Source organism: Diabrotica virgifera, chromosome 5 (genome assembly GCF_917563875.1).
Source record: "Diabrotica virgifera virgifera chromosome 5, PGI_DIABVI_V3a".
Taxonomy (NCBI): Eukaryota; Metazoa; Arthropoda; class Insecta; order Coleoptera; family Chrysomelidae; genus Diabrotica; species Diabrotica virgifera.
Genome location: NC_065447.1, coordinates 241,827,955 through 241,853,001, shown reverse-complemented (window position 1 = coordinate 241,853,001; position 25,047 = coordinate 241,827,955). Strand labels below are relative to the sequence as shown.

At 35.1% G+C, this 25,047-nt stretch overlaps 1 protein-coding gene across 1 annotated transcript in view; it reads left to right on the top strand.

Moving 5' to 3' along the window:
- Window positions 1-25,047, top strand: part of LOC114331958 (ATP-dependent helicase brm-like) — a 120,696-nt gene that overhangs the window by 86,834 nt on the left and 8,815 nt on the right. The window contains exons 6-16 of the mRNA XM_028281650.2: window positions 1,219-1,686; window positions 1,746-1,938; window positions 3,382-3,619; window positions 5,889-6,240; window positions 6,332-6,509; window positions 7,474-7,716; window positions 7,784-7,950; window positions 10,320-10,508; window positions 11,618-11,948; window positions 12,008-12,238; window positions 23,257-23,553. Coding sequence (XP_028137451.1) covers window positions 1,219-1,686; window positions 1,746-1,938; window positions 3,382-3,619; window positions 5,889-6,240; window positions 6,332-6,509; window positions 7,474-7,716; window positions 7,784-7,950; window positions 10,320-10,508; window positions 11,618-11,948; window positions 12,008-12,238; window positions 23,257-23,553 — 2,887 coding nt within the window. The remainder of the gene's footprint in view (window positions 1-1,218; window positions 1,687-1,745; window positions 1,939-3,381; window positions 3,620-5,888; window positions 6,241-6,331; window positions 6,510-7,473; window positions 7,717-7,783; window positions 7,951-10,319; window positions 10,509-11,617; window positions 11,949-12,007; window positions 12,239-23,256; window positions 23,554-25,047) is intronic.

Below are 25,047 nucleotides of genomic sequence, written 5' to 3'. Positions count from 1 at the left end.
TAAAAAAATCTTAAAACACGTTAATTGCTATATACGTATTGGACATTACATAATCAATGTTAGCCTAATGACGTAATCGATGATTTTGTTAAATACAAACCGAATTCACGGGACATCTCTTTTGAAAGGTCTCCTAATTGCTTTTGCAACGATGTATCATTAGAATGTTTGTTTCTACAGGGTTAACCAAAATTATGTACTTAGTTAAAGTAAAATAAAATAAAAATAAATATTCACTGATTTAAATTACAATAATGCCTGGTTGCACCAATTGATCTTAAGCTCCAGCTTAGTCCAGCTCAACTTATAGATAGAGCCGCCTCGAGTATCACTTACGCTACACCATAATTTTCGATTCTTACCTTATATTATATATATTATATATAATAGTCTAAGATTCCACTGCAGAATCACTATGTATGTTTATAAGAATGGGAGAGAAGGTTAAAAATAGGAGAATACATTGATAACATGTTGCCAGTCAAAAAGTGGCCGCAAACAGTTTTAATTAAATTAATAGTAATTCATTTTTGAAACAAAATTTCGTTTATGACGTTATTCTATTTTTTTGTATCAAATTAAAGCTATTTTTTTTCTAATAGATACGGTGATATAAGGTTGACTGTGAATAAATAGCCGCAAATTAGGGTTTCAGCTGTTAAAAACGCGAGATATCAGAGATAAAGTGAAAGAAAGCAGGCGCGCAACGCCACTGGTTGCTGGAGGTACGAAATTATTTAAATAACGTTTTCCCACGTAGGTGGATAAGTATAAGGCGATCTAGCGAACAGCAACCAAGATCTCCAGGTTTAACTCCAGGTTACAATTTTTTTATCGGTGTAGAAGAATTCAAGGAGCGCATCAAACGTAAATTGCACAATAGCTACGTAACACAATATCATTGCTGAAGGTTTGCAACAGTTTTGGTTAAATCAGTAGAAATAAATATTCAAATAATTGTAATTTGTAATTGTAATATACGACTTATTCAGCCCAAAACAGATACTGCTTGGTCTAAATTGTTTTTGTTTTACTTTTATCAATGGCTCATAGATAGACCAAATATTATGCAAAATGTATTTTGTATAGCGAAACAAGTATTAACTGTAATTTAATACATCTTCTGTAGTTACTTTATTTTTGTCTGTGTTGATTTCTATAAAATATTGTGTGTATCTTCACTTTACCTCTATAATTCATATGACTATTTTGCTTCAGAGTTGCAGCTAGAATAGCATCCCGCATGGAGCAACTGTCCAACTTACCCACAAATCTTTCAGACGAAGTTCGAATGCAGGTCCAGATAGAGCTTCGAGCTCTGAGATGCTTGAACTTCCAACGGCAGCTCAGAAGTGAGATCATAGCGTGTACAAGAAGGGACGTAACGCTAGAAACAGCTGTCAACGTGAAGCAATACAAAAGAATAAAAAGACAAGGACTAAAGGAAGCCAGAGCGACTGAGAAATTGGAGAAACAACAGAAGTTGGAAGCTGAAAGAAAGAAGAAGCAAAAGCACCAGGAGTTTCTTAATTCTGTTTTACAGCATGGAAAAGATTTTAAGGAGTTTCATAGAAACGTGCAAGGAAAGTTGTCTAGGTTAAATAAAGGTATTATGAGTTATCATGCAAACGCGGAAAGGGAGCAGAAAAAGGAGCAAGAAAGGATTGAAAAGGAACGAATGAGAAGGTATGTCGATTAGTATTCATCTTTTATGTATTATAAAACTCTTTATTATATTTACTAAGATTGATGGCAGAAGATGAAGAAGGATACAGAAAGCTTATCGACCAAAAGAAGGACAAACGTCTAGCCTTCTTACTTTCTCAAACGGATGAATATATAAGTAATCTAACGGAGATGGTCAAACAACATAAGTTGGAACAAAAGCGAAAACAGCAAGAGGAGGAAAACAAGAAGAGAGCAAGTGAAAAATTGAAGGTAAATCATGATAATAAATATTAACTAAAATTTTCTATATTTGTCCAATTAAGGCACCGAATATGTCTCTCTGGGGACTCCTCACATCACAAAATATTAGTCGGTTTAAGAATGCACTGCTTTTCTAGAAACCCTTACTAAAACCCTTTGAAACTATCATCAACAAAGCCAGTATTGCCCACGGTTCTTAGACATTACTACGGTTGCCCAGATCGACTAACCAATGAACATTAAGGGTCGATTACGTCACGAGTGTACTGTCATTTGAATCGCAATATGATTTTTTTCGAATCCTGAGAAAACTAGAAAAATTTAAACGCAGATTGAAAGATTACATTATTACCGAGGACGGAAAGCCCCTTAGAATAAACAAGCAGTTTCTTTTGAATGAAATATTTGAAATTAAATATCAGACTTCTCTTTTATTTTCAGCCCTGCAACTTATTAAAATAAACGTAGAAGTTTTCAGGGACTTTCAGCCCTCGGTAATAATGTAGTCTTTCATTCTGAATTTAAATTTTTCCAAAATATTTATTAGTTTTCTCAGGATTCGAAAAAAATGAATACAATTAAAACACATTGAGAATTTTGACATGCGTCAAAATTTTGCAATAACTCAATGTAAAATTCTAAACTATTGAATTCCAGCTTCCCTAATTATTTTACATCAAAAGACATTAGAAACTATTTGTAGAGGATTGAAATCTGTATTGAAAACAACTGTTAAAATTGGTCTACGAATTAAAACATATTCCAAAATTTTGTAAAAATGTAATACATTTCAGTTTTTCAGCCCAAAATTAGGCCACACACAATACAATAATGTTCACATTTTTGAACTGTCAATATTTTTATTTTATCATTTATTGTTTAAAAACAATACAGTTGATAAGATACCCTCAGTTGCGGAGAAAGTGTTAATAATAAATTTTATTCAGTCAATGGTGTGAGCACTGTCAGTTAAATAGTAACGTGTGGCCTAACTTTTACATGCATACCTATTGTAGCAAATGTATCATATTTTTCAAAAAAAATTTATGCATTTAAATCGTAGAACAATTTTAACTTTTGATTTTAATACAGATTTTTATTCTCTACAAGTATTCTCTCATGACTTTTGATGTAAAATAATTAGGGAAGCAGGAATTCAAAAATTTAGAATTTTACATTGAGCTTCCTATGGCCCGTTTTACGATTCACCTCCCAGTATAAGATAAAATGTGTATTATTTGTCTTACTATTTAATAATAACACAAATAATATACATATATGTACACAATAACACACATTCAATGATCGAAAATCATTTAAAAATATGGGATTGTGTACTCTTGTCACGTAAAGTCAAAACTATAAGTCTCCCCACCACCGTCGGTCAAGACAACCGTAATAAAGTCTAATAACCGTGAGTATTGCCTACATCATATATGGTTTAATTCTTAGAAAAAGAAGAAGAAGCTTGGCCTTGACGGTTCCGTGAATCCTGAAGGAGATGATGGTTCACAAGATTCTGACCGACCGATAACTGTTATTGAAATAACTACTGGGAATAAACTGTCTGGAGAGGAAGCTCCGATGTTAAGTCAGTTACAAGAATGGTTAGCTCAAAATCCGGGATGGGAAGTAGCCGATACTGATGACGAAGACGAGACTGATTCGGATGAATATGACGACGAGGATAGTAAGTATGGAATCTTCTTTTTGCTTCTACATTGTATTACTATGCTAGTTAATCAGTATTGAAACAAAATATTGTTTCAGTCAGCCAATAGCGTCTACTACTGGACATAGTCCTCCCTCAGTTCCTTTCAGTGTTCTCTACACTGGGCCGGTTGTAGCCAATTTCCCGCTACTCTTTTCACGTCGTCGGTCCACGTCTAGTCTATGGTCGTCCTCGGCTTCTTTTATAGTTTCTGCTCCTCCGATCCATGATTCGTCTTGTTCATCATCCATCTTGTGTTCTAGCTCTGCTAGAACACAATATGGATGGTAGGATCTGCCCAGTTCCACTGATTCTTTGAACAGAGATGAAAATACTTCGACTGTTGGATAGGGAGAGAAGCGAAAACATAAGAAGAGCATGCAATGCAGAAGACATAAGTGGATGGGTGACAAAACGGAAACAGGAGTGGAACGAACACATTAGTAGAATGGCAGAGGATAGGATAGTACGAATAATAGCACGAAATAAGTCACCAAATGGACGAAGAAGTATTGGTAGACCAAGAAAAAGATGGTGCGATAATTTAAACAATTTAGGAGGCTAATACTGAAGAAGAAACGGGCTTTAAAGCCTGTTTGTCGATTCTGTTCCCCTTTTATAGTGGATAATGTTGCATGATTTTAGTTTTGCCGTCATTTTCTCATCTTTCCATAAGGTTCTTACAATAGGTAATTATACACAGCGTTTATCGGTGCAGCCTCCTATAACCTGGGGATATTTGGCACTCTTTACTCGCTGTCCGTGAATTCTACCTTGGTTGATGTAAAACTCGCAATATTTGCGGTTTATTGCAGGAACCAAAGAAGATAGGTATTTCACAATAAAACACTGAAAACTTTTGTTTTCTATACTTCTACAAAATTTATTATTTACAACTATGTGACTACAGCTGTTTCGGCAGAGTGCCTTTCTCAAGTGATATAATTTACAATGTGTTTGCTTTTTTAAGTCTCAACTGAAGAGGTTGAGGAGTGGGGAGCTGTTTGCCCCGAGTTGGTCATTCAGAATTATATCTGTATTTTTCAGATTATTAATTTCCATAGATTCTAAAAAAGATAGCTTAATGCCTTTATTTTGGATATGCAGAATTTGAAACTCTTCATTGAAATAATGATTATGATCTAGAAGGTGAAGTGCGTATGTAGAAGTGTCTGTTTTTCTATTGTTGAAAGCCCTTTTGTGTTCTGCTATCCGTTTGTCAAAAGTTCTGCCAGTTTGACCGATGTACGTTTTCGAACAGTCACCACAAGTTAGTTTGTACACACCACTCAGTTGCTTTCTCTTTCGGCTTTTATTATTCTTAATATATTTGCTTAAGTTGTTGTTAGTTCTGAAAGCTGGTATTATTCCTTTCTTTTTTATGTATCTGGCTATTTTTGTTGTTATCTTGCCAGTATATGTGAGAGAGCAGAAGGTACTGGGTTCTTTCTGTGATGGTGGATACACTAATTTCAGGGTTTCTTATGGAGTTTTTGATTTAAAATTTTGTTAACTGTTTGTTCGTTATAGCCGTTGTTTACTGCTATTTGTTTAATGATGTTTAGTTCTATCTAGAAGTTATTTTTTGTCATGGGAATTTCTGTCAGTCTATGTATCATGCTATGGTAGGCTGCTAATTTGTGTTGTGTGGGATGGGATGATGAATTGTGTATAGTTGTGTCAGTATGGGTAGGTTTATGATATACGGAGAACTCATGTTTGTTGTGTAGTCTGGTAATCGTTACATCTAGAAAATAATCATTCTTTCAATGAAGAGTTTCAAATTCTGCATATCCAAAATAAAGGCATTAAGCTATCTTTTTTAGAATCTATGGAAATTAATAAACTGAAAAATACAGATATAATTCTGAATGACCAACTCGAGACAAACAGCTCCCCACTCCTCAACCTCTTTAGTTAGAGACTTAAAAAGGCAAACACATTGTAAATTATATCACTTGAGAAAGGCACTCTGCCGAAACAGCTGTAGTCACATAGTTGTAAATAATAAATTTTGTGGAAGTATAGAAAACAAAAGTTTTCAGTGTTTTATTGTGAGATAAAATGAACTTCCATCAAGTAACGGTCGAATCCATCAATTAGATAGGTATTTATCGTAATGATGGTAGTTGTCACTCTTATTGGCAAAGACGCAGGCACATTTTTATAATAATGTTTACTGTGTTTTACTGTTTTTTATTGTTCTCTGTTTAGAAGCCTTCTATTAAGAAAATCACATTCTGTACAGATCCCAAAGGTCGCAAATCCGAGGAAAGCAAAACCAAAGACGTAATCAAAAAGGCTCGGGTGGAAGACGACGAGTATCACAAGAATTTCAACGAAGAACAAACTTACTACGGCATAGCCCACACCGTCCACGAAATGGTCAGCGAACAACCAACCATCATGATCAACGGACAGCTCAAAGAGTACCAAACCAAGGGTCTCGAATGGCTGGTGTCACTTTACAATAATAATCTCAACGGAATCCTTGCCGACGAGATGGGTTTAGGCAAAACCATACAAACTATAGCTCTGATCACACATCTTATGGAGAAGAAAAAAGTTAATGGTCCGTATTTGATAATTGTACCGTTATCGTAAGTATGATATTGTTCTCAAACTATTTTCTTGTGGAAATTTTTACTTTATTTAATGGGAATTGACCACAACTTTTTCAACTACTTTCAGAACTTTGTCCAATTGGGTACTGGAATTTGAAAAATGGTCGCCTTCAGTTATTGTAGTCTCGTACAAAGGTTCACCGGCCGGGAGAAGACAGATACAGAGTCAAATGAGGTCTACGAAATTCAACGTACTTCTTACAACTTATGAATACGTCATAAAAGACAAAGGAGTATTGGCAAAGGTTAGTGGTAGTTACCGTATAGTTCAAAACAAAACCTTCTTTCAGTGCGTCACAGTTTATCGAATTCTCTCTAACGCATTAAGTGGAAAGTGACAGAAAAAAGGTTTGTCCGTGATTATACACATTTATAACATTTATTCTAGTTGTTGATAGATGGCGCTATAATCCAAAAAAGAAAATAATTTACCTATATCTATACGACTATAATCTGTACAATATTTGCGACTAGACAAATCAAAGAACAGAACTTTTTATAATACAATAAACACTATTGATTTTTTTTTATATACCAAATTGCAATAAATTGGGACCGTGCAAGTTCGAAAAAGCGACACCTGGTTTCATAGCTCGGCAACTTTTTTCACACTTTTAATTATATTGGCCAATCATATTGGTCCTGGTTGCTGGATAATTGTCAAGGCCGTAGCCCAAAAAAATTATAAGGAGAAAAAGTAAGATTTAGGTTATGTTATTAAAAGGTAAACAATTGTATGTAGTAAATAAAATTAGTTATTAAAATGCAGTATTGCAAGCAAAATATAATTAATTAAATATACTTTTATATAATAATTGCATATCATATCAATATTGTGAGCAACATATAATTTTTCTTCTTCAATGACAGTAGGTATGAAATATACGTCAATTTGATAATTTCAATTGACAATTTCAATTGACAATATGAATTATTTAAGAAAGTTGCAAGATTTCTCCGCTATTTGCGCACGGTCGTTTCTCGTATCGCCTCCAAGTACTTGCACACCGCGAATAAGAATGCAATATCTTTTTATATTTGACTGATTACGATTCTGACAACTGTCAGATTTAACTAAAATGTCATGCAATGATTCGCTACATTCTTAGAATGATACCTGTATGACATCAAAATTAATGACGCACTTAAAGAAGGGTTTGGTTTGAACGCTAGTCAGATAGTTTTTAAAACGTTTTCTTTTTCTTTTAGTTGCCGTGGAAGTACATGATAATCGACGAAGGCCACAGAATGAAGAATCATCATTGCAAACTGACGCAAGTGTTAAATACTCATTATCTAGCTCCTCATCGGCTGCTTCTTACTGGAACACCGTTACAAAACAAACTCCCAGAACTATGGGCACTTCTCAACTTTCTACTACCCTCCATTTTTAAAAGTTGTTCCACTTTTGAACAATGGTTTAATGCGCCTTTTGCAACAACTGGAGAAAAGGTAAAAAAGTGTTAAGTCGTCGTGGAAGTGCCAATAGTTCGGTGAAAATAATTAAAATTGATTTCAGGTTGAATTAAATGAAGAAGAAACTATTCTTATTATTCGTCGTCTTCACAAAGTACTCCGACCGTTCTTATTGAGACGTTTGAAAAAAGAAGTGGAATCTCAACTTCCCGACAAAGTGGAATATATTATAAAGTGTGACATGTCAGGCTTACAAAAAGTTTTGTACAAGTAAGTATATGCTAGGGACTGTTGTCACCAAAAGCAACTGGCGACCGCAATGCAACAGCAACGAACTCAGCGCTAATATTTAAATACACTTGTTCCCACCTAAAGCCGAAGATACACATACCTGTTAATAGCACAATGGCATACCAGTAACTAGCAAGCGCCAGCTACTGTACCCAAACTGGCAAGTGTGAACGTTTACTAGCATGCTACTTTCTGACATGCTAGCTAATCGCAAGCAATTTGATTTTTCGTGCCAGTAGCGTGCTGTAGAGATGTTGAAAAAGTATCTATTCGTTACAAAGTACTCGTTACTTACGAATACCGAAAGTGACGATTGCTATAGAGAGAGTCAAATCGTTACTTTGATTACTTTGATTATTCTGATTACTTCGTACCAATCGTATCAGAGCGAGTAACGACTATTGTATCTACTTTGATTACTCTGATTACTTTGTTACTTCGTACCAATCGTATCAGAGCGAGTAACGACTATAGGGCTTTTCATTCACAGTCATTTGTTTCGATCTCCTGTCGTATGTTGTATAATCTGTGTATAATATTAATATACACGAATTTTACGACATGACAGAAGCTCGAAACAAATGACTGTGAATGAAAAGCCCTATTGTATCTACTTTGATTACTCTGATTACTTCGTACCAATTGTTATCAGAGCGAGTAACGACTATTGTATCTACAACCAGTACACTTGATTACTTTTTACCAATCGTATCCCAGCGAGTAACGGACGGGACCGGTATTTTACGAGTGTTATCGAATATCGTTATCGGTATGAAGCGTTTTAAGGGTGTGAGAGTGGGGAGAAGGTAGAAGATGAAACAGAGGGAGGTATAATGGTATACGTAAAATATGTAATGTATGTCATTAACAAAGATCGAATGCGAGAGCCCAATATTTGCATCTAGATCTACGCCATTTGCCGATCTAGATTAAATAGTAGATCTTGTTATATCGGAATACCTATACAAAATACCTACCTACTGAGAAATACGATTCTCGATATGATTACCGGTACTCAAATACAAAAGTAATCATAGTAATCAAAGTAACGAATACTGTAAATGATTACTTTATACAAAAGTAACGATTTGTAACGAATACTCGAAAGTAACTATAATCAACATCACTAGCGTGTTGTTTGATGCAATACGCATGCGTAGAGAGTACACAGGCATGTGTAAACACACGTAACAGCTACTGGTATGCCAGTAGATTTTGAAGTTTTAATTTCTTTTAAGTTTTTTTCATATTCGAGATATACATAGGATATTCGAGGTGGTTGGTCAACTGTCATCAATACGCCTAACACTCCAAATACTTTTTTTTATTTTTGTTTTAAGAAATATCTACCGCAACTGTTTTTGCCTTGCTAGTACATGCATGCTAGCTGCTGGCATGCCAATTACTCGCAAATGTGTTTTGTGCATGCCAGCTACTGGCTTATGCCAGCAACTGGCAGGCCAGCTACTTTCCGAATTTACAGGCATGTGTGTACCCGGCTTAATAAATGGCAACTCAACTGCTTCTCTACCAGTTGTTCGTGAGTTGCTGGCAGCGCTGCATACCGTGTCGCAGTCGCCAATTGCCCCCTATAGCTGCTTAGAATAGCTTAGTCATCGCGGACGAGACAGCAAGAACTTTGAATTTTGTGGCCCTTGTCGAGCACAAGAGACGTCAAAACAGTTGATTTCAGTAAGTACACAACAGTAACTCAACTGAAGTTGTCGACGCCGGTTGCTTTGGTGAGAATACGGCCTTAGAGAATATATACCTACTTTTTAGTACCTAATATTGTAGAATGTACTAACTACGTTCTCATTTGCAATTAGAATATGTAAATCTAATATATTAGCAGAGCCTAGGATGAGATTGGGTGGTGCTGAAAACATACTTCTGAGAAATATAGCATATCCTTGAAATATTCTTCCCATGTACTAAAAATATGTGCGGTAGTACATTTTAAGTATATAAATAGCAGGTTTATAGCACTTCCTGGGAATGTTCTAAAATGTATATTCTTGGTATATACTGAAAAGAAGTGAGGTAGTGCATTCTAAAATATAGTAAGTATATAAATAGAAGGTTTATAGCACTTCCTTGGAATGTTCTAAAAAGTACATTCTTGGTATATACTGAAAAGAAGTGCGGTAGTACATTCTAAGTATATAAATAGAACGTTTAAGTACTGTAATGTAGTAAATACTCAGCATCTGCTTTGCACATTCGCAATGGTAATTACGCATATTCTCAGCATATACTTTTTCTGAAAAGTATGTTCTATGAATTTACTAAGAACATGAAATTGTTATGTGGGTTAAAACTCTGGATAATATCAAATTCTATTTTAGGCACATGCAGAGCAAGGGAGTACTTCTGACCGATGGTTCTGAGAAGGGCAACAAAGGAAAAGGTGGAGCCAAAGCTCTTATGAACACAATTGTACAATTGAGAAAATTGTGTAATCATCCGTTCATGTTTCAAAATATTGAAGAGAAGTTTTGCGATCATGTTGGAATTGCAGGAGGTGTGATATCTGGGTAAGATTACAGCTATTTTGAAAGAATCACGTTTTTTGTTTCCCTTCTTTTTCTTAAGATCCTACATCAAATGAACCAAGAAGTTTCACTTCTGAAGAAGTCTACCGACGTTTTACTAACTACCATATAATTAGTTTTTAAGTCTTAAGCTGCATTCTTCTCATTCTCCAGCAACACATATTTTCCTTGTTTCGTATACTTTATTTAAAATGCTAAGTGATTATCCCCGGTACCCCGTCAAAATAGCCCCGTCAAAAAAGCTCCGACAAAATAGCCCCGACATAATATCCCGCACACAAAATAGCTCCGACAAGATAGCCTGCAGACAAAATAGCCGCGGAATAATAGCCCGCCGACAAAACAGCCCCGATAAAATAGCCCCGACAAAATAACCCCGACAAAAAAGCTCCCTTCAGAATTCATCATGAAATAATTCCTTAAAAATACATTTTTTCGGAAATGGTAATTATCCTCTATTCAGATGTTTATCTTAACTACATTAAATAAAAATGGTCTTTTCAGAGAACTCGAGTCCTGTCTTCCCTGCCTCTTGGAAGTTTGAACATTTAAGTTAAGCGAAAATCAATGTTTATTTATGATATAAACATTTTTTTCTGTTTTCGGGCAACAGTAAAATGCATTTTAAATTAAATAAATTAAATACATTCTTCCTTTTTGTCAAATAATTTAAATCAAAAAAGTTTTTGGACACCTTGTATAAATAATTATGTAGTTGTTTATAAGAGGCTGTTTTAGCCGGGGCTATTTTAGCCGGGGCTGTTTTGACCGGGGCTATTTTGTGTGCGATCTATTTTGTCGGGGCTATTTTGTTTGCGGGCTATTTTGTCGAGGCTATTTTGTGTTCGGGCTATTTTGACGGGGCTTTTTTGACGGGGCTGTTTTGACCAGGCTATTTTGACGGGTCACGATTATCCCCTTCATTTTTAAGTATTTTAAGTACCTATTTATGTTTTTCACCTTGTCCTGCAGCTGTTTTTGTTTCTGGCTACTGTATCAGAGAAGAATGGTAAATATTTATCTTATTAGTTATATTAATTCATACTGTTGAATTGATGGTGCACTATCTCACATAAAAGTTTTTCTTTCAGACCAGATATATACAGAGCGTCAGGAAAATTCGAACTTCTAGATCGAATTCTGCCAAAACTGAAAGCCACCAACCACCGAGTGTTGCTCTTCTGCCAAATGACTCAGCTGATGACCATAATGGAAGATTATTTAAGTTATAGAGGCTTCGGCTATCTCCGATTGGACGGAACTACCAAAGCAGAAGATAGAGGCGACTTACTTAAGAAATTCAATGACAAACAGAGTGAATACTTTATTTTTCTTTTATCTACTAGAGCTGGAGGTTTGGGTTTGAACTTACAAACGGCTGATACCGTGATCATATTTGATTCAGATTGGAATCCTCATCAGGTTATACATTATATCATATTTTCTTTCTTGTCCTATATATAATCTCATAACTTTTACAGGACTTGCAAGCTCAGGATCGTGCTCATCGTATTGGACAACAAAATGAAGTTCGAGTTTTGCGTTTGATGACTGTTAACTCTGTGGAAGAACGCATTCTTGCCGCAGCCAGATATAAGTTAAATATGGATGAGAAAGTTATCCAGGCTGGTATGTTCGACCAAAAATCAACGGGAACTGAAAGACAACAATTTCTTCAGCATATTTTACATCAAGACGGAGATGATGAGGAGGTAAATTCTTTTTTCTTCTTTCGGTGGTATATTAAGACCCCCCTAACGTTGGCGAGTTGTTCACAATCTTCAGCTAATCGGAATAGTTGTTCGGCACTGCTGTTATGAGAATTTCACACTCTTTTCCCATTCTACGCAGGACTTCCACATTGGTAATTCGGTCAACCCAGGATATCTCGTAAGGTGCGCCTATAACACCACATTTCGAAAGCTTCGAGCCGATTCATAGATGCAACAGTTAGTGTCCACGCTTCCATTCCGTAGAGCAGAACTGTGAATATGTAGCATTTCAACAGACGGTATTTTGTTTTTAATGTGTATGTCTCGACTGTTGAAAATGGGTCTCATTATAACGTATGCTGCTTTCGCTTTTATTATTCGCTGTTTAATTTCTCTTAAGTGGTCCCATTGGCTATTTAAATTCGTGCCCAGATATGTATATTGCTCAACTCTTTCGATATTCTGTTGGTTGGTTGTAAGTTGAGCGTTTAATATTGTTTTTTTACTAATTGTCATAAATTTGGTCTTCTTTATGGTTAGAGCTAGTCCGTATCTGTTGCTGACTTCTGTTATACGATTTGTTAATATCTGTAAATCATTCAGATTATCGGCAAAAACTATGGTGTCATCTGCATATACAGAGTGAGTTTTATGTGTGGAAACACTCATTTATCTCGAAAACGGCTTGCACGATTTTTATAGATTTTGGTAGATAGGGGTTTTCTAATGCGGCCGATATTATAGTGTTAATTACATTGTTGTCATATTTTCCGTTTTTCTGGAAATCTAATGAACTTTCTTATTTCAAATGGAATACCCTGTATATTTTTTGTGTTTTGAAAGTCCTTAAGAAATACTGATTATTTGTCATGTTATATTCCCTATACCTAAATGCCATAATTTCGGAGTTATTGCTACATTTATTTAAAAAAAAGTTTAACAAATTATAAAAATACATTTTTTTTTTGGCCCGGATAAACACTATTTTAGGTTGTTTGAATCATTGGGAACAAAAAAATCTTTTGTAATTTTTCTCTAAAATTAATCGTTTCCGAGTTATAAACAATTTAAAACTGAAAAATATCAAATATGTAATGACGATTTTCTAGGTACAAGAACACAAATTAACAATTTTTTTTTGAAACTGCGAAGTACCCAAATTCAAGCTCAAGTCTTATTTTATCAGTTACCGATAAGTAATTTGATATTGTTTCATTTTAAAACATTGATTTTTAGTTGTTAATGCAGCCCGATCGCCCGTCCTCTCATAATATGCACTTCATTAAAAATTAAAAAGCAATATTTTAGAACAAAACGAGCCAAAAAATCTTATTCTATTAGAAGAAAAGTTATACTTGAATTTAGTTACTTTGTAATTTCAAAAATTATATTTTTTACTTGTGTTTTTTAACCTTGAAAATCGTCATTATTCGATTTTTTTTTCAGTTTTAAATTGTTTATTACTCAAAAACGATTAACCCGCGAGTAGTCGCGCCGTTAGATAAAATCTCACATTGTATCCTTTTTCGCGATAACTTGATGAACAATTTTACAATTTTGAAAAAATTTCGTAAGTGCCTCGAGGAAGGGTGTAGTAATGCGTAGGAATTTTTTTTCTTCTTCTTCTTTTTGTGGAATTTATGGCTTTGAGAAGAGCCAATTAGCTTTAATAATTGTTAGAAATAATATTTCTAACATAACAAGTAAATAAAAATACTATAAAATAAAAATTTGTTGAAAATTCGTATTTAAATTCGTATTTTGAGATAGAATCTAACACGCGACTATTCACATTACAGAAGTGAGCGCGACTACTCCCGGGTTAACTTTACAGAAAAATTACAAAAGACCTTTTTTGTTCCCAATGATCCAAAGAACCTAAAATAATGTCTACCCGGGCCAAAAAATTGATTTTTATAATTTGTTTAATTTTTTTTTTTAATAAATGTAGCAATAACTCCGTAATTATGGCATTTAGGTATAGGGAATATAACATGAAAAATAATCAGTTTTCTTAGGGACTTCAAAACGCAAAAAAATATATAGGGTATTTCATTTGAAATAACAAAGTTCATTAGATTTCCAGAAAAACGGAAGATCTGACAACAATGTAATTAGAACTATAATATCTACCGCATTAAAAAAACCCTTACCTGCCAAAATCTATAAAAATCGTGCAAGCCGTTTTCGAGATAATTGAGTGTTTCCATACATAAAACTCACTCTGTATAATAGGTTTGTTCTAGCAAGCAGTCAAACTAGTCAGAAACCGCCAGCAAACAGTTGGTCGGTGAGAGAACATAATATGTGCTATCCCCTCTACTCGCGCTGGTCGACTATTCGCTGATGGTTTCAAACCGTTTGAAACTGATGCTAGATAACAAACCTATTGTTATTCAACCATTCACCATTTATTAATACTCCCTTCGCACAACCGTCTGAAGCTTCCTTAAATACCTATTCAGAGTAAATATTGAATAGTAGTGGAGATAAAATACAGCCATGTCGTACTCCTCGTTCTATTGCAATTTTATCAGTCAACTGGTCTTCTATTTTGATCTTGGCCGTTTGATTGTAATAAACGTTTCTGATAATTCTCAGATCTTTGTTGTCAATTCCAATTTCTTTCATTAGAGTTATATTAATTTGTCATGTTATTTCTTATTTTAATAGTTTTCAATAACTCACGAATTGCGTTTGCTCTATTTAACTTTTAATTTAGCTTCGTTGGTCTGCCTAACTCTCCCAGAGTATTCGTAGCATTCTTCTATGCAACCACATCTCAGATGCCTCTAGACGATTTCTAGTATTCTAGAGCTTAAACAGGATTGCAAGTTAAGTGTAATGGGACACTAAAGGTTTCAGAGACCGGTTTAACCCGGGAGCAGTCGCCCCGCTAGAAAAAATCTAACATTTTATCATTTTCCGTGATAACTTGATAAACAATTTTGCAACATAACTTTCCACTCGTAAGTGCCTCGAGGAAGATTGTAGTAATGCGCGGGATTTTTTTAATTTTTTTTTGTGGAATTTATGGCTTTGGTTAATATTTCCTATCGCCTATTCCTATTTCCTAGCGTTAATATTTCCTATCGCCACCTACGCTTCAGAGACTTGGACCATCAAAAAAGCAGATTCAAAACGTATAATGGCATTTAAAATGTGGGTCTACCGGAGAATGTTGCGCATACCATGGACCGCACATCGCACAAATAATTCAATATTAGCCGAACTTAACATAAAAACTAGACTCAGCACAACTATCAACCAAAATATACTGAGATATTTTGGACATATAACTAGAAGAAGGGAAGGCATGGAACGAATGATAGTTGAAAGCAACGTAGAGGGCAGAAGATCCAGAGGAAGATCTCCATCACGATGGTCGGACCAAATAAGGGACATGACTGGTTACTCGTTCTCCGAAGCAAAACAACACACACAGTAGAGAGAGGGTTGGATAGAAATAGTCAAACGACTTACATGACGCCACTACATCCTTACGAAGGATAACAGATAGAGGAGGAGGATGGCTCTAGTCCTGTCGCCAGGAGGGGTACAACGGCCTCCTTAATTCAGATGGACTTACCCAAGTTTTTTTATATATTTTGACCCGTAGAACACGAATTTTTTGGGTAACAGTCGATCCGGATGTCGATAAGTTTTTGAGGAATTACATAACAGCGATTTCTCGCAAAACAAAACATTTTTGAAGTTATACTTCTTTACGCGCGATATGAGGGTGAATTTTAATAGGATTAAAACCTTTGATCCCGGCGCAGTCGCATTACAACTTTGTTCTGATTGGATGTTCAAATGACATGACAAAAATTATCCAATCTGGCAGCTGTGGCACAGCTGTGGGACTGTGGTTTGGTTATGTATGGTGTATGGTTGTTGCGTTTTAAAATTTGTAGGAAGAGAAACAACAAACAAAAAGTTAGTTAATGGTTATACTGCCTTTTTAAATAGTTTTCATTATATTTTTGGACTTATTAACATAGAAGAGATGATTAATGCATGCCAATGTGAAAGCCCATCAAACTGTGACTAGTATGAGTGCCGCAAAATTACTGATAAAAAACCTATTAGCTCGAAGGCGTAGAGAACTGTGGATAACAACAATCAACCGGGACGATCTACAATCTCGCTTATTCAAAGCTAAAGAATCTTACACTGGTAAGTGTTTTAAAAATAGTTGATCAAATTTTGTTATGATATTTGAACATAGCCTCTTTGCACGATGCAAGTGATTGCGAAATTTATTAGTCGTTATACGGGCTCTGATTGGGTGTTGAAATGATCTGTCAATAATAAATAATTGTTCAATATGAAGGTAAACAAATGTATAATATATTAGTTTTATTGTTGTGAGGACAGAAACAAAAAAGTTTATAATTGTAGTGATTTTTAAATAGTTTTTAAAGCAACAGGTACGTAATAATTGTAAATGTATCATAGGTTACCTATTTGAACCTACCAAAATACATAGTATGTAATACTTTTATTTACATAATTTGATTACCATCAAAATTTCTATCAATATTCACCTAATATATTGTTTTCTTACTCTATGTTTTGTTGTATTTTTTCAATTCTAAATCATTTCAATTCAAAATCAAAATAATTTGATTTACATAATTCAAAAATGTCAAAAGTTTAATCCGTTTAGTTAGTCGATCTTCGCACATAATGACACACTGTGTCCGTGGCGAAGCGTTTAATGCGAGTGAACCCCAATACAACGCCAATACCAGCCGCGCTGGTAAGTTGGTTCAAATCCCAATACAAACTTTTATTTTTTTATTTTTTTTATACATTTTATGATTGTAAGTATATTTATTATATAATTTTATTTTCAGAAAATACGTATTTAGTTAAAAAATTTTCCGACAATTAATGTTCAGAAATCATTTGTGGCATTTTTAATGTGTTTGTGTGTGTTTTATTCTTTTATTATTTTAATTTTTGGCACTGTTTTAATAAAAATGTTTGAGAAGTAGTAAGTATAAATTAGTTTAATATTTAAATAAAATATAAATAAAAAGTATATTAATTTCGTTTATAATCATATAATCATATAATAGAAGTATAACTTCTTACGTGCGTACAAAGTACACACACATTCTTTTTTTGTATTTCTTGGATTATTCTCAGCAAAAAATGGTCCTACAAGTTTTTTCGTAGGATGCATAGTTTTAGAGATAAACGCGGTTGAACTTTCAAAAAATCAAAAAAGTGCAATTTTTGAACCCGAATAACTTTTGATTAAAAAATAAAATAGCAATTCTGCTTACTGCATTTGAAAGTTCAAGTCAAATTCTATCGGCTTTGATTATTTGCATTGCCAAAAATTAAGTTTTTATTTATTAAACAAAGCCATAAACACATAGTGTTTCCCGTGCCCAATGCATGCGTTTTAATGTACGTAATCTACGTAGAAATTGTCTGTATGCGTGCTTACTCGTTCGATTTCAAATGGGAAATGCATTGAAAACATCATTCAATCACCATGTGTTTATAGCTTTGTTTAACAATAAAAGAATTAATTTTTAGCAATGAAAGTAATCAAAACCGATAGAATTTGACTTGAACTTTCAAATGTGATAAGCAGAATTATTTTATTTTTCATTCAAAAGTTACTCGGGTTCAAAAATTGCAATTTTTCGATTTTTTTAAAGTTCAACCGCGTTTATGTCGAATACTATGCATCCTACGAAAAAACTTGTAAAAACATTTTTTGCTTAGAATGACTCAAAAAATATAAAACAATGTTTTGTTTTGCGAAAAATCGCTGTTATGTGATTCCTCAAGTTCTTTGTTTATAACAATCTTATCGACATCCGGATCGACTGTTACCCAAAAAATTCATGTTCTACGGGTCAAAATACATAAAAAAAAACTTGGGTAAGTTCATATGAATTAAGGAGGCCGTTGTACCCCCACTGGCGACAGGACTAATATTTTTAACATAACAAGTAAATAAAAATATAAAATATAAAAGACTAAGTTTTTCAACCTAATAAAAATATTTGTAAATTAAATATTTTTAAAAGATTTTTAATTGAAAAACTTTATTGGCCCATTTCCTGGTGACAACCTCCAAGGCTTCTACAATATGCAAGCCAAATGGATGCTGCAGTGAAGACTAAACGGAAGGAATTCTACACTATGCAATTCACAACCCCCGTCTGCAGCGTGGTAAAGTTCCAACGGAAAATGGACCTAGTTACTCTATAGGAGTAATACTAATATAAAAATAAAAATGTATACCATTTTTATTCATTCAGTTGCGGTGCGAAACCAAAACTGTCTTAATTTTTACTCAGATCAGAGAGTGCAGCCAGCACTCTTATCGACGATTTCACCTCTTGTTAGAGGTTCATCAGAGACTGCATAGGCTGCTTTTCTCTGGCCCAGGTAAAAACTTTCGACATATCCATCTCCCACCGCAACTGACGAGATGGTAGTAGGTGCCTAGCGGCATCTGCTAAATAAAAGACTAAGTTTTTCAACCTAATAAAAATATTTGTAAATTAAATATTTTTAAAAGATTTTTAATTGAAAAACTTTATTGGCCCATTTCCTGGTGACAACCTCCAAGGCTTCTACAATATGCAAGCCAAATGGATGCTGCAGTGAAGACTAAAGGGAAGGAATTCTACACTATGCAATTCACAACCCCCGTCTGCAGCGTGGTAAAGTTCCAACGGAAAATGGACCTAGTTACTCTATAGGAGTAATACTAATATAAAAATAAAAATGTATACCATTTTTATTCATTCAGTTGCGGTGCGAAACCAAAACTGTCTTAATTTTTACTCAGATCAGAGAGTGCAGCCAGCACTCTTATCGACGATTTCACCTCTTGTTAGAGGTTCATCAGAGACTGCATAGGCTGCTTTTCTCTGGCCCAGGTAAAAACTTTCGACATATCCATCTCCCACCGCAACTGACGAGATGGTAGTAGGTGCCTAGCGGCATCTGCTAAATAAAAGACTAAGTTTTTCAACCTAATAAAAATATTTGTAAATTAAATATTTTTAAAAGATTTTTAATTGAAAAACTTTATTGGCCCATTTCCTGGTGACAACCTCCAAGGCTTCTACAATATGCAAGCCAAATGGATGCTGCAGTGAAGACTAAAGGGAAGGAATTCTACACTATGCAATTCACAACCCCCGTCTGCAGCGTGGTAAAGTTCCAACGGAAAATGGACCTAGTTACTCTATAGGAGTAATACTAATATAAAAATAAAAATGTATACCATTTTTATTCATTCAGTTGCGGTGCGAAACCAAAACTGTCTTAATTTTTACTCAGATCAGAGAGTGCAGCCAGCACTCTTATCGACGATTTCACCTCTTGTTAGAGGTTCATCAGAGACTGCATAGGCTGCTTTTCTCTGGCCCAGGTAAAAACTTTCGACATATCCATCTCCCACCGCAACTGACGAGATGGTAGTAGGTGCCTAGCGGCATCTGCTAAATAAAAGACTAAGTTTTTCAACCTAATAAAAATATTTGTAAATTAAATATTTTTAAAAGATTTTTAATTGAAAAACTTTATTGGCCCATTTCCTGGTGACAACCTCCAAGGCTTCTACAATATGCAAGCCAAATGGATGCTGCAGTGAAGACTAAAGGGAAGGAATTCTACACTATGCAATTCACAACCCCCGTCTGCAGCGTGGTAAAGTTCCAACGGAAAATGGACCTAGTTACTCTATAGGAGTAATACTAATATAAAAATAAAAATGTATACCATTTTTATTCATTCAGTTGCGGTGCGAAACCAAAACTGTCTTAATTTTTACTCAGATCAGAGAGTGCAGCCAGCACTCTTATCGACGATTTCACCTCTTGTTAGAGGTTCATCAGAGACTGCATAGGCTGCTTTTCTCTGGCCCAGGTAAAAACTTTCGACATATCCATCTCCCACCGCAACTGACGAGATGGTAGTAGGTGCCTAGCGGCATCTGCTAAATAAAAGACTAAGTTTTTCAACCTAATAAAAATATTTGTAAATTAAATATTTTTAAAAGATTTTTAATTGAAAAACTTTATTGGCCCATTTCCTGGTGACAACCTCCAAGGCTTCTACAATATGCAAGCCAAATGGATGCTGCAGTGAAGACTAAAGGGAAGGAATTCTACACTATGCAATTCACAACCCCCGTCTGCAGCGTGGTAAAGTTCCAACGGAAAATGGACCTAGTTACTCTATAGGAGTAATACTAATATAAAAATAAAAATGTATACCATTTTTATTCATTCAGTTGCGGTGCGAAACCAAAACTCTCTTAATTTTTACTCAGATCAGAGAGTGCAGCCAGCACTCTTATCGACGATTTCACCTCTTGTTAGAGGTTCATCAGAGACTGCATAGGCTGCTTTTCTCTGGCCCAGGTAAAAACTTTCGACATATCCATCTCCCACCGCAACTGACGAGATGGTAGTAGGTGCCTAGCGGCATCTGCTAAATAAAAGACTAAGTTTTTCAACCTAATAAAAATATTTGTAAATTAAATATTTTTAAAAGATTTTTAATTGAAAAACTTTATTGGCCCATTTCCTGGTGACAACCTCCAAGGCTTCTACAATATGCAAGCCAAATGGATGCTGCAGTGAAGACTAAAGGGAAGGAATTCTACACTATGCAATTCACAACCCCCGTCTGCAGCGTGGTAAAGTTCCAACGGAAAATGGACCTAGTTACTCTATAGGAGTAATACTAATATAAAAATAAAAATGTATACCATTTTTATTCATTCAGTTGCGGTGCGAAACCAAAACTGTCTTAATTTTTACTCAGATCAGAGAGTGCAGCCAGCACTCTTATCGACGATTTCACCTCTTGTTAGAGGTTCATCAGAGACTGCATAGGCTGCTTTTCTCTGGCCCAGGTAAAAACTTTCGACATATCCATCTCCCACCGCAACTGACGAGATGGTAGTAGGTGCCTAGCGGCATCTGCTAAATAAAAGACTAAGTTTTTCAACCTAATAAAAATATTTGTAAATTAAATATTTTTAAAAGATTTTTAATTGAAAAACTTTATTGGCCCATTTCCTGGTGACAACCTCCAAGGCTTCTACAATATGCAAGCCAAATGGATGCTGCAGTGAAGACTAAAGGGAAGGAATTCTACACTATGCAATTCACAACCCCCGTCTGCAGCGTGGTAAAGTTCCAACGGAAAATGGACCTAGTTACTCTATAGGAGTAATACTAATATAAAAATAAAAATGTATACCATTTTTATTCATTCAGTTGCGGTGCGAAACCAAAACTGTCTTAATTTTTACTCAGATCAGAGAGTGCAGCCAGCACTCTTATCGACGATTTCACCTCTTGTTAGAGGTTCATCAGAGACTGCATAGGCTGCTTTTCTCTGGCCCAGGTAAAAACTTTCGACATATCCATCTCCCTGCAGTCTTCACTGCAGCATCCATTTGGCTTGCATATTGTAGAAGCCTTGGAGGTTGTCACCAGGAAATGGGCCAATAAAGTTTTTCAATTAAAAATCTTTTAAAAATATTTAATTTACAAATATTTTTATTAGGTTGAAAAACTTAGTCTTTTATTTAGCAGATGCCGCTAGGCACCTACTACCATCTCGTCAGTTGCGGTGGGAGATGGATATGTCGAAAGTTTTTACCTGGGCCAGAGAAAAGCAGCCTATGCAGTCTCTGATGAACCTCTAACAAGAGGTGAAATCGTCGATAAGAGTGCTGGCTGCACTCTCTGATCTGAGTAAAAATTAAGACAGTTTTGGTTTCGCACCGCAACTGAATGAATAAAAATGGTATACATTTTTATTTTTATATTAGTATTACTCCTATAGAGTAACTAGGTCCATTTTCCGTTGGAACTTTACCACGCTGCAGACGGGGGTTGTGAATTGCATAGTGTAGAATTCCTTCCCTTTAGTCTTCACTGCAGCATCCATTTGGCTTGCATATTGTAGAAGCCTTGGAGGTTGTCACCAGGAAATGGGCCAATAAAGTTTTTCAATTAAAAATCTTTTAAAAATATTTAATTTACAAATATTTTTATTAGGTTGAAAAACTTAGTCTTTTATTTAGCAGATGCCGCTAGGCACCTACTACCATCTCGTCAGTTGCGGTGGGAGATGGATATGTCGAAAGTTTTTACCTGGGCCAGAGAAAAGCAGCCTATGCAGTCTCTGATGAACCTCTAACAAGAGGTGAAATCGTCGATAAGAGTGCTGGCTGCACTCTCTGATCTGAGTAAAAATTAAGACAGTTTTGGTTTCGCACCGCAACTGAATGAATAAAAATGGTATACATTTTTATTTTTATATTAGTATTACTCCTATAGAGTAACTAGGTCCATTTTCCGTTGGAACTTTACCACGCTGCAGACGGGGGTTGTGAATTGCATAGTGTAGAATTCCTTCCCTTTAGTCTTCACTGCAGCATCCATTTGGCTTGCATATTGTAGAAGCCTTGGAGGTTGTCACCAGGAAATGGGCCAATAAAGTTTTTCAATTAAAAATCTTTTAAAAATATTTAATTTACAAATATTTTTATTAGGTTGAAAAACTTAGTCTTTTATTTAGCAGATGCCGCTAGGCACCTACTACCATCTCGTCAGTTGCGGTGGGAGATGGATATGTCGAAAGTTTTTACCTGGGCCAGAGAAAAGCAGCCTATGCAGTCTCTGATGAACCTCTAACAAGAGGTGAAATCGTCGATAAGAGTGCTGGCTGCACTCTCTGATCTGAGTAAAAAATTAAGACAGTTTTGGTTTCGCACCGCAACTGAATGAATAAAAATGGTATACATTTTTATTTTTATAAAATATAAATTTGTTTTAGTTTCGAGTTTAAATTATGTTTTCGAGTTTAATTTCGTATTGTGAGATTTTTTCTCTACGCGTGACTGCCTACGTGACAGCAGTGAGCGCGACTATTCCCGGGTTAAGGGTTAAATATGTCAGATATAAAAAAATTGTTAACTCTGTTCTTCATTTGGTTATTTCTTTTATTTTTAGGAAGAAAACGAAGTTCCTGATGACGAAACTGTTAATCAGATGATTGCTAGGTCTGAAAACGAGTTCGAACTCTTCCAGAAAATGGATCTAGAAAGAAGACGAGAAGATGCTAAACTCGGATCAGCCAGAAAATCTCGATTACTGGAAATAAGCGAGCTACCTGATTGGCTAATCAAAGAAGATGACGAAGTGGATTGCTGGAACTATGAAGATAATGACAGTATCTTGGGAAGAGGAAGTAGACATCGAAAAGAAGTGGATTATACGGATAGTTTAACGGAGAAAGAATGGTTAAAGGTAAAACTTAGTTGCACATACTGAATAGGGCACAAATCTGTAATAGAGAAATTTACCGACACAGCTAGAATTCGATATGTTTTGATAAGAGTGTCCTATGGACAAAAATCAAAATGGTTTTTAACGGTGAAAGGTGCAGTTATTGTAAGCAATTTTTCATTTTGTTGCAAATGAAGTCAGTTTCTATAAAGCTGTTAAATTTACCACTTCCATTGACCGCGGTCACTGTGTAATTTCCATTGTTAGAACCTAATCTTCAAAAAATATAACATGTAATTTCGATTTTGAGTTTTGGAAATAAATATGAGTTATTTGAAATATGCCTAAAAACGCAGAATTTAAACTTTCACATTACAAACGATCTAAAACGTGTAAACGGGCGTATTTTCGATTGCACAAGTACGTTTTTCGAAATTACACAACTTTATCTACAAATTTCACCCAATGCCGTCTTCGTGGAAACATTTCTCGTGACGTAAGATCGTTTATAATGCGAAGTTTAAGTTCAGCGTTTTTTATCTCATATTTGTTGCCGATGCTGTCCTTATCGCCGATTCTGAAGACAATCTCCAAAGGCTACTGCATGCATTTAATACTAAAGCTAAAGAGATAAATATGCTCATCAACGCCAAAAGACTAAGTGCCTAGTAATTTCCATGTAACCGATAAGATGCAAATTGGAAATTGACTCCAAAACATGGAAACAGGTGAATCACTTCAATATCATGGAGCCGAAATAACAGGCTATGAAAATCTCTCAAAAGAGGTCAGAGGACAAACAATGAAAGCAGCTAGAATCACGGGATGCCTGAAAGAAATCGCATGGAAGAACAAATATCTAAATACTGAAAGCGAAGTCAAAATATATAAAATAACAATAAGACCGTGCGAGTTCGGCAAAGCGACCCCTATTTCTACGCTCTGTACTTTTATTCGCACTTTTAATTATATTGGCCAATTATATTAGTCCTGGTTACTGGATAATTGTCAAGGCCATAGTCCAAAAAAATAATAAGAAGAAAAAATAAGATTCAGGTTATGTACAGAAAACGTAAACAATTGTAAGTAAATAAAATTAGTTATTAAAATGCAGTACTGCAAGCAAAATACAATTAATTAAATTTACCTTTATATAATAATTGCATATTATATCAATATTGTGGAGCAATATATAATTTTTCTGCTTCAATGACAGAAGGTATGAAATATACGTCAATTTGACAATTTCAATTGACAATATGAATTATTTAAGATAGTTGCAATATTTCTCCGCGACTCGCGCACGGTCGTTTCTCGTTTCCCTTCCAAGTACTTGCACACCGCGAAGCATATGCCGCGGAAACAAGACCAGACTCAAATAGAACGTTACAAATGATGAGAACAGTTGAAATGAGAACACTAAGAAATATACAAGGCAAGACTCTACGTGACATGACAAGAAGTGAAGACATCAGACAAAACTGTGGAATACAGGACATAGGAAGGTGGGTCAGA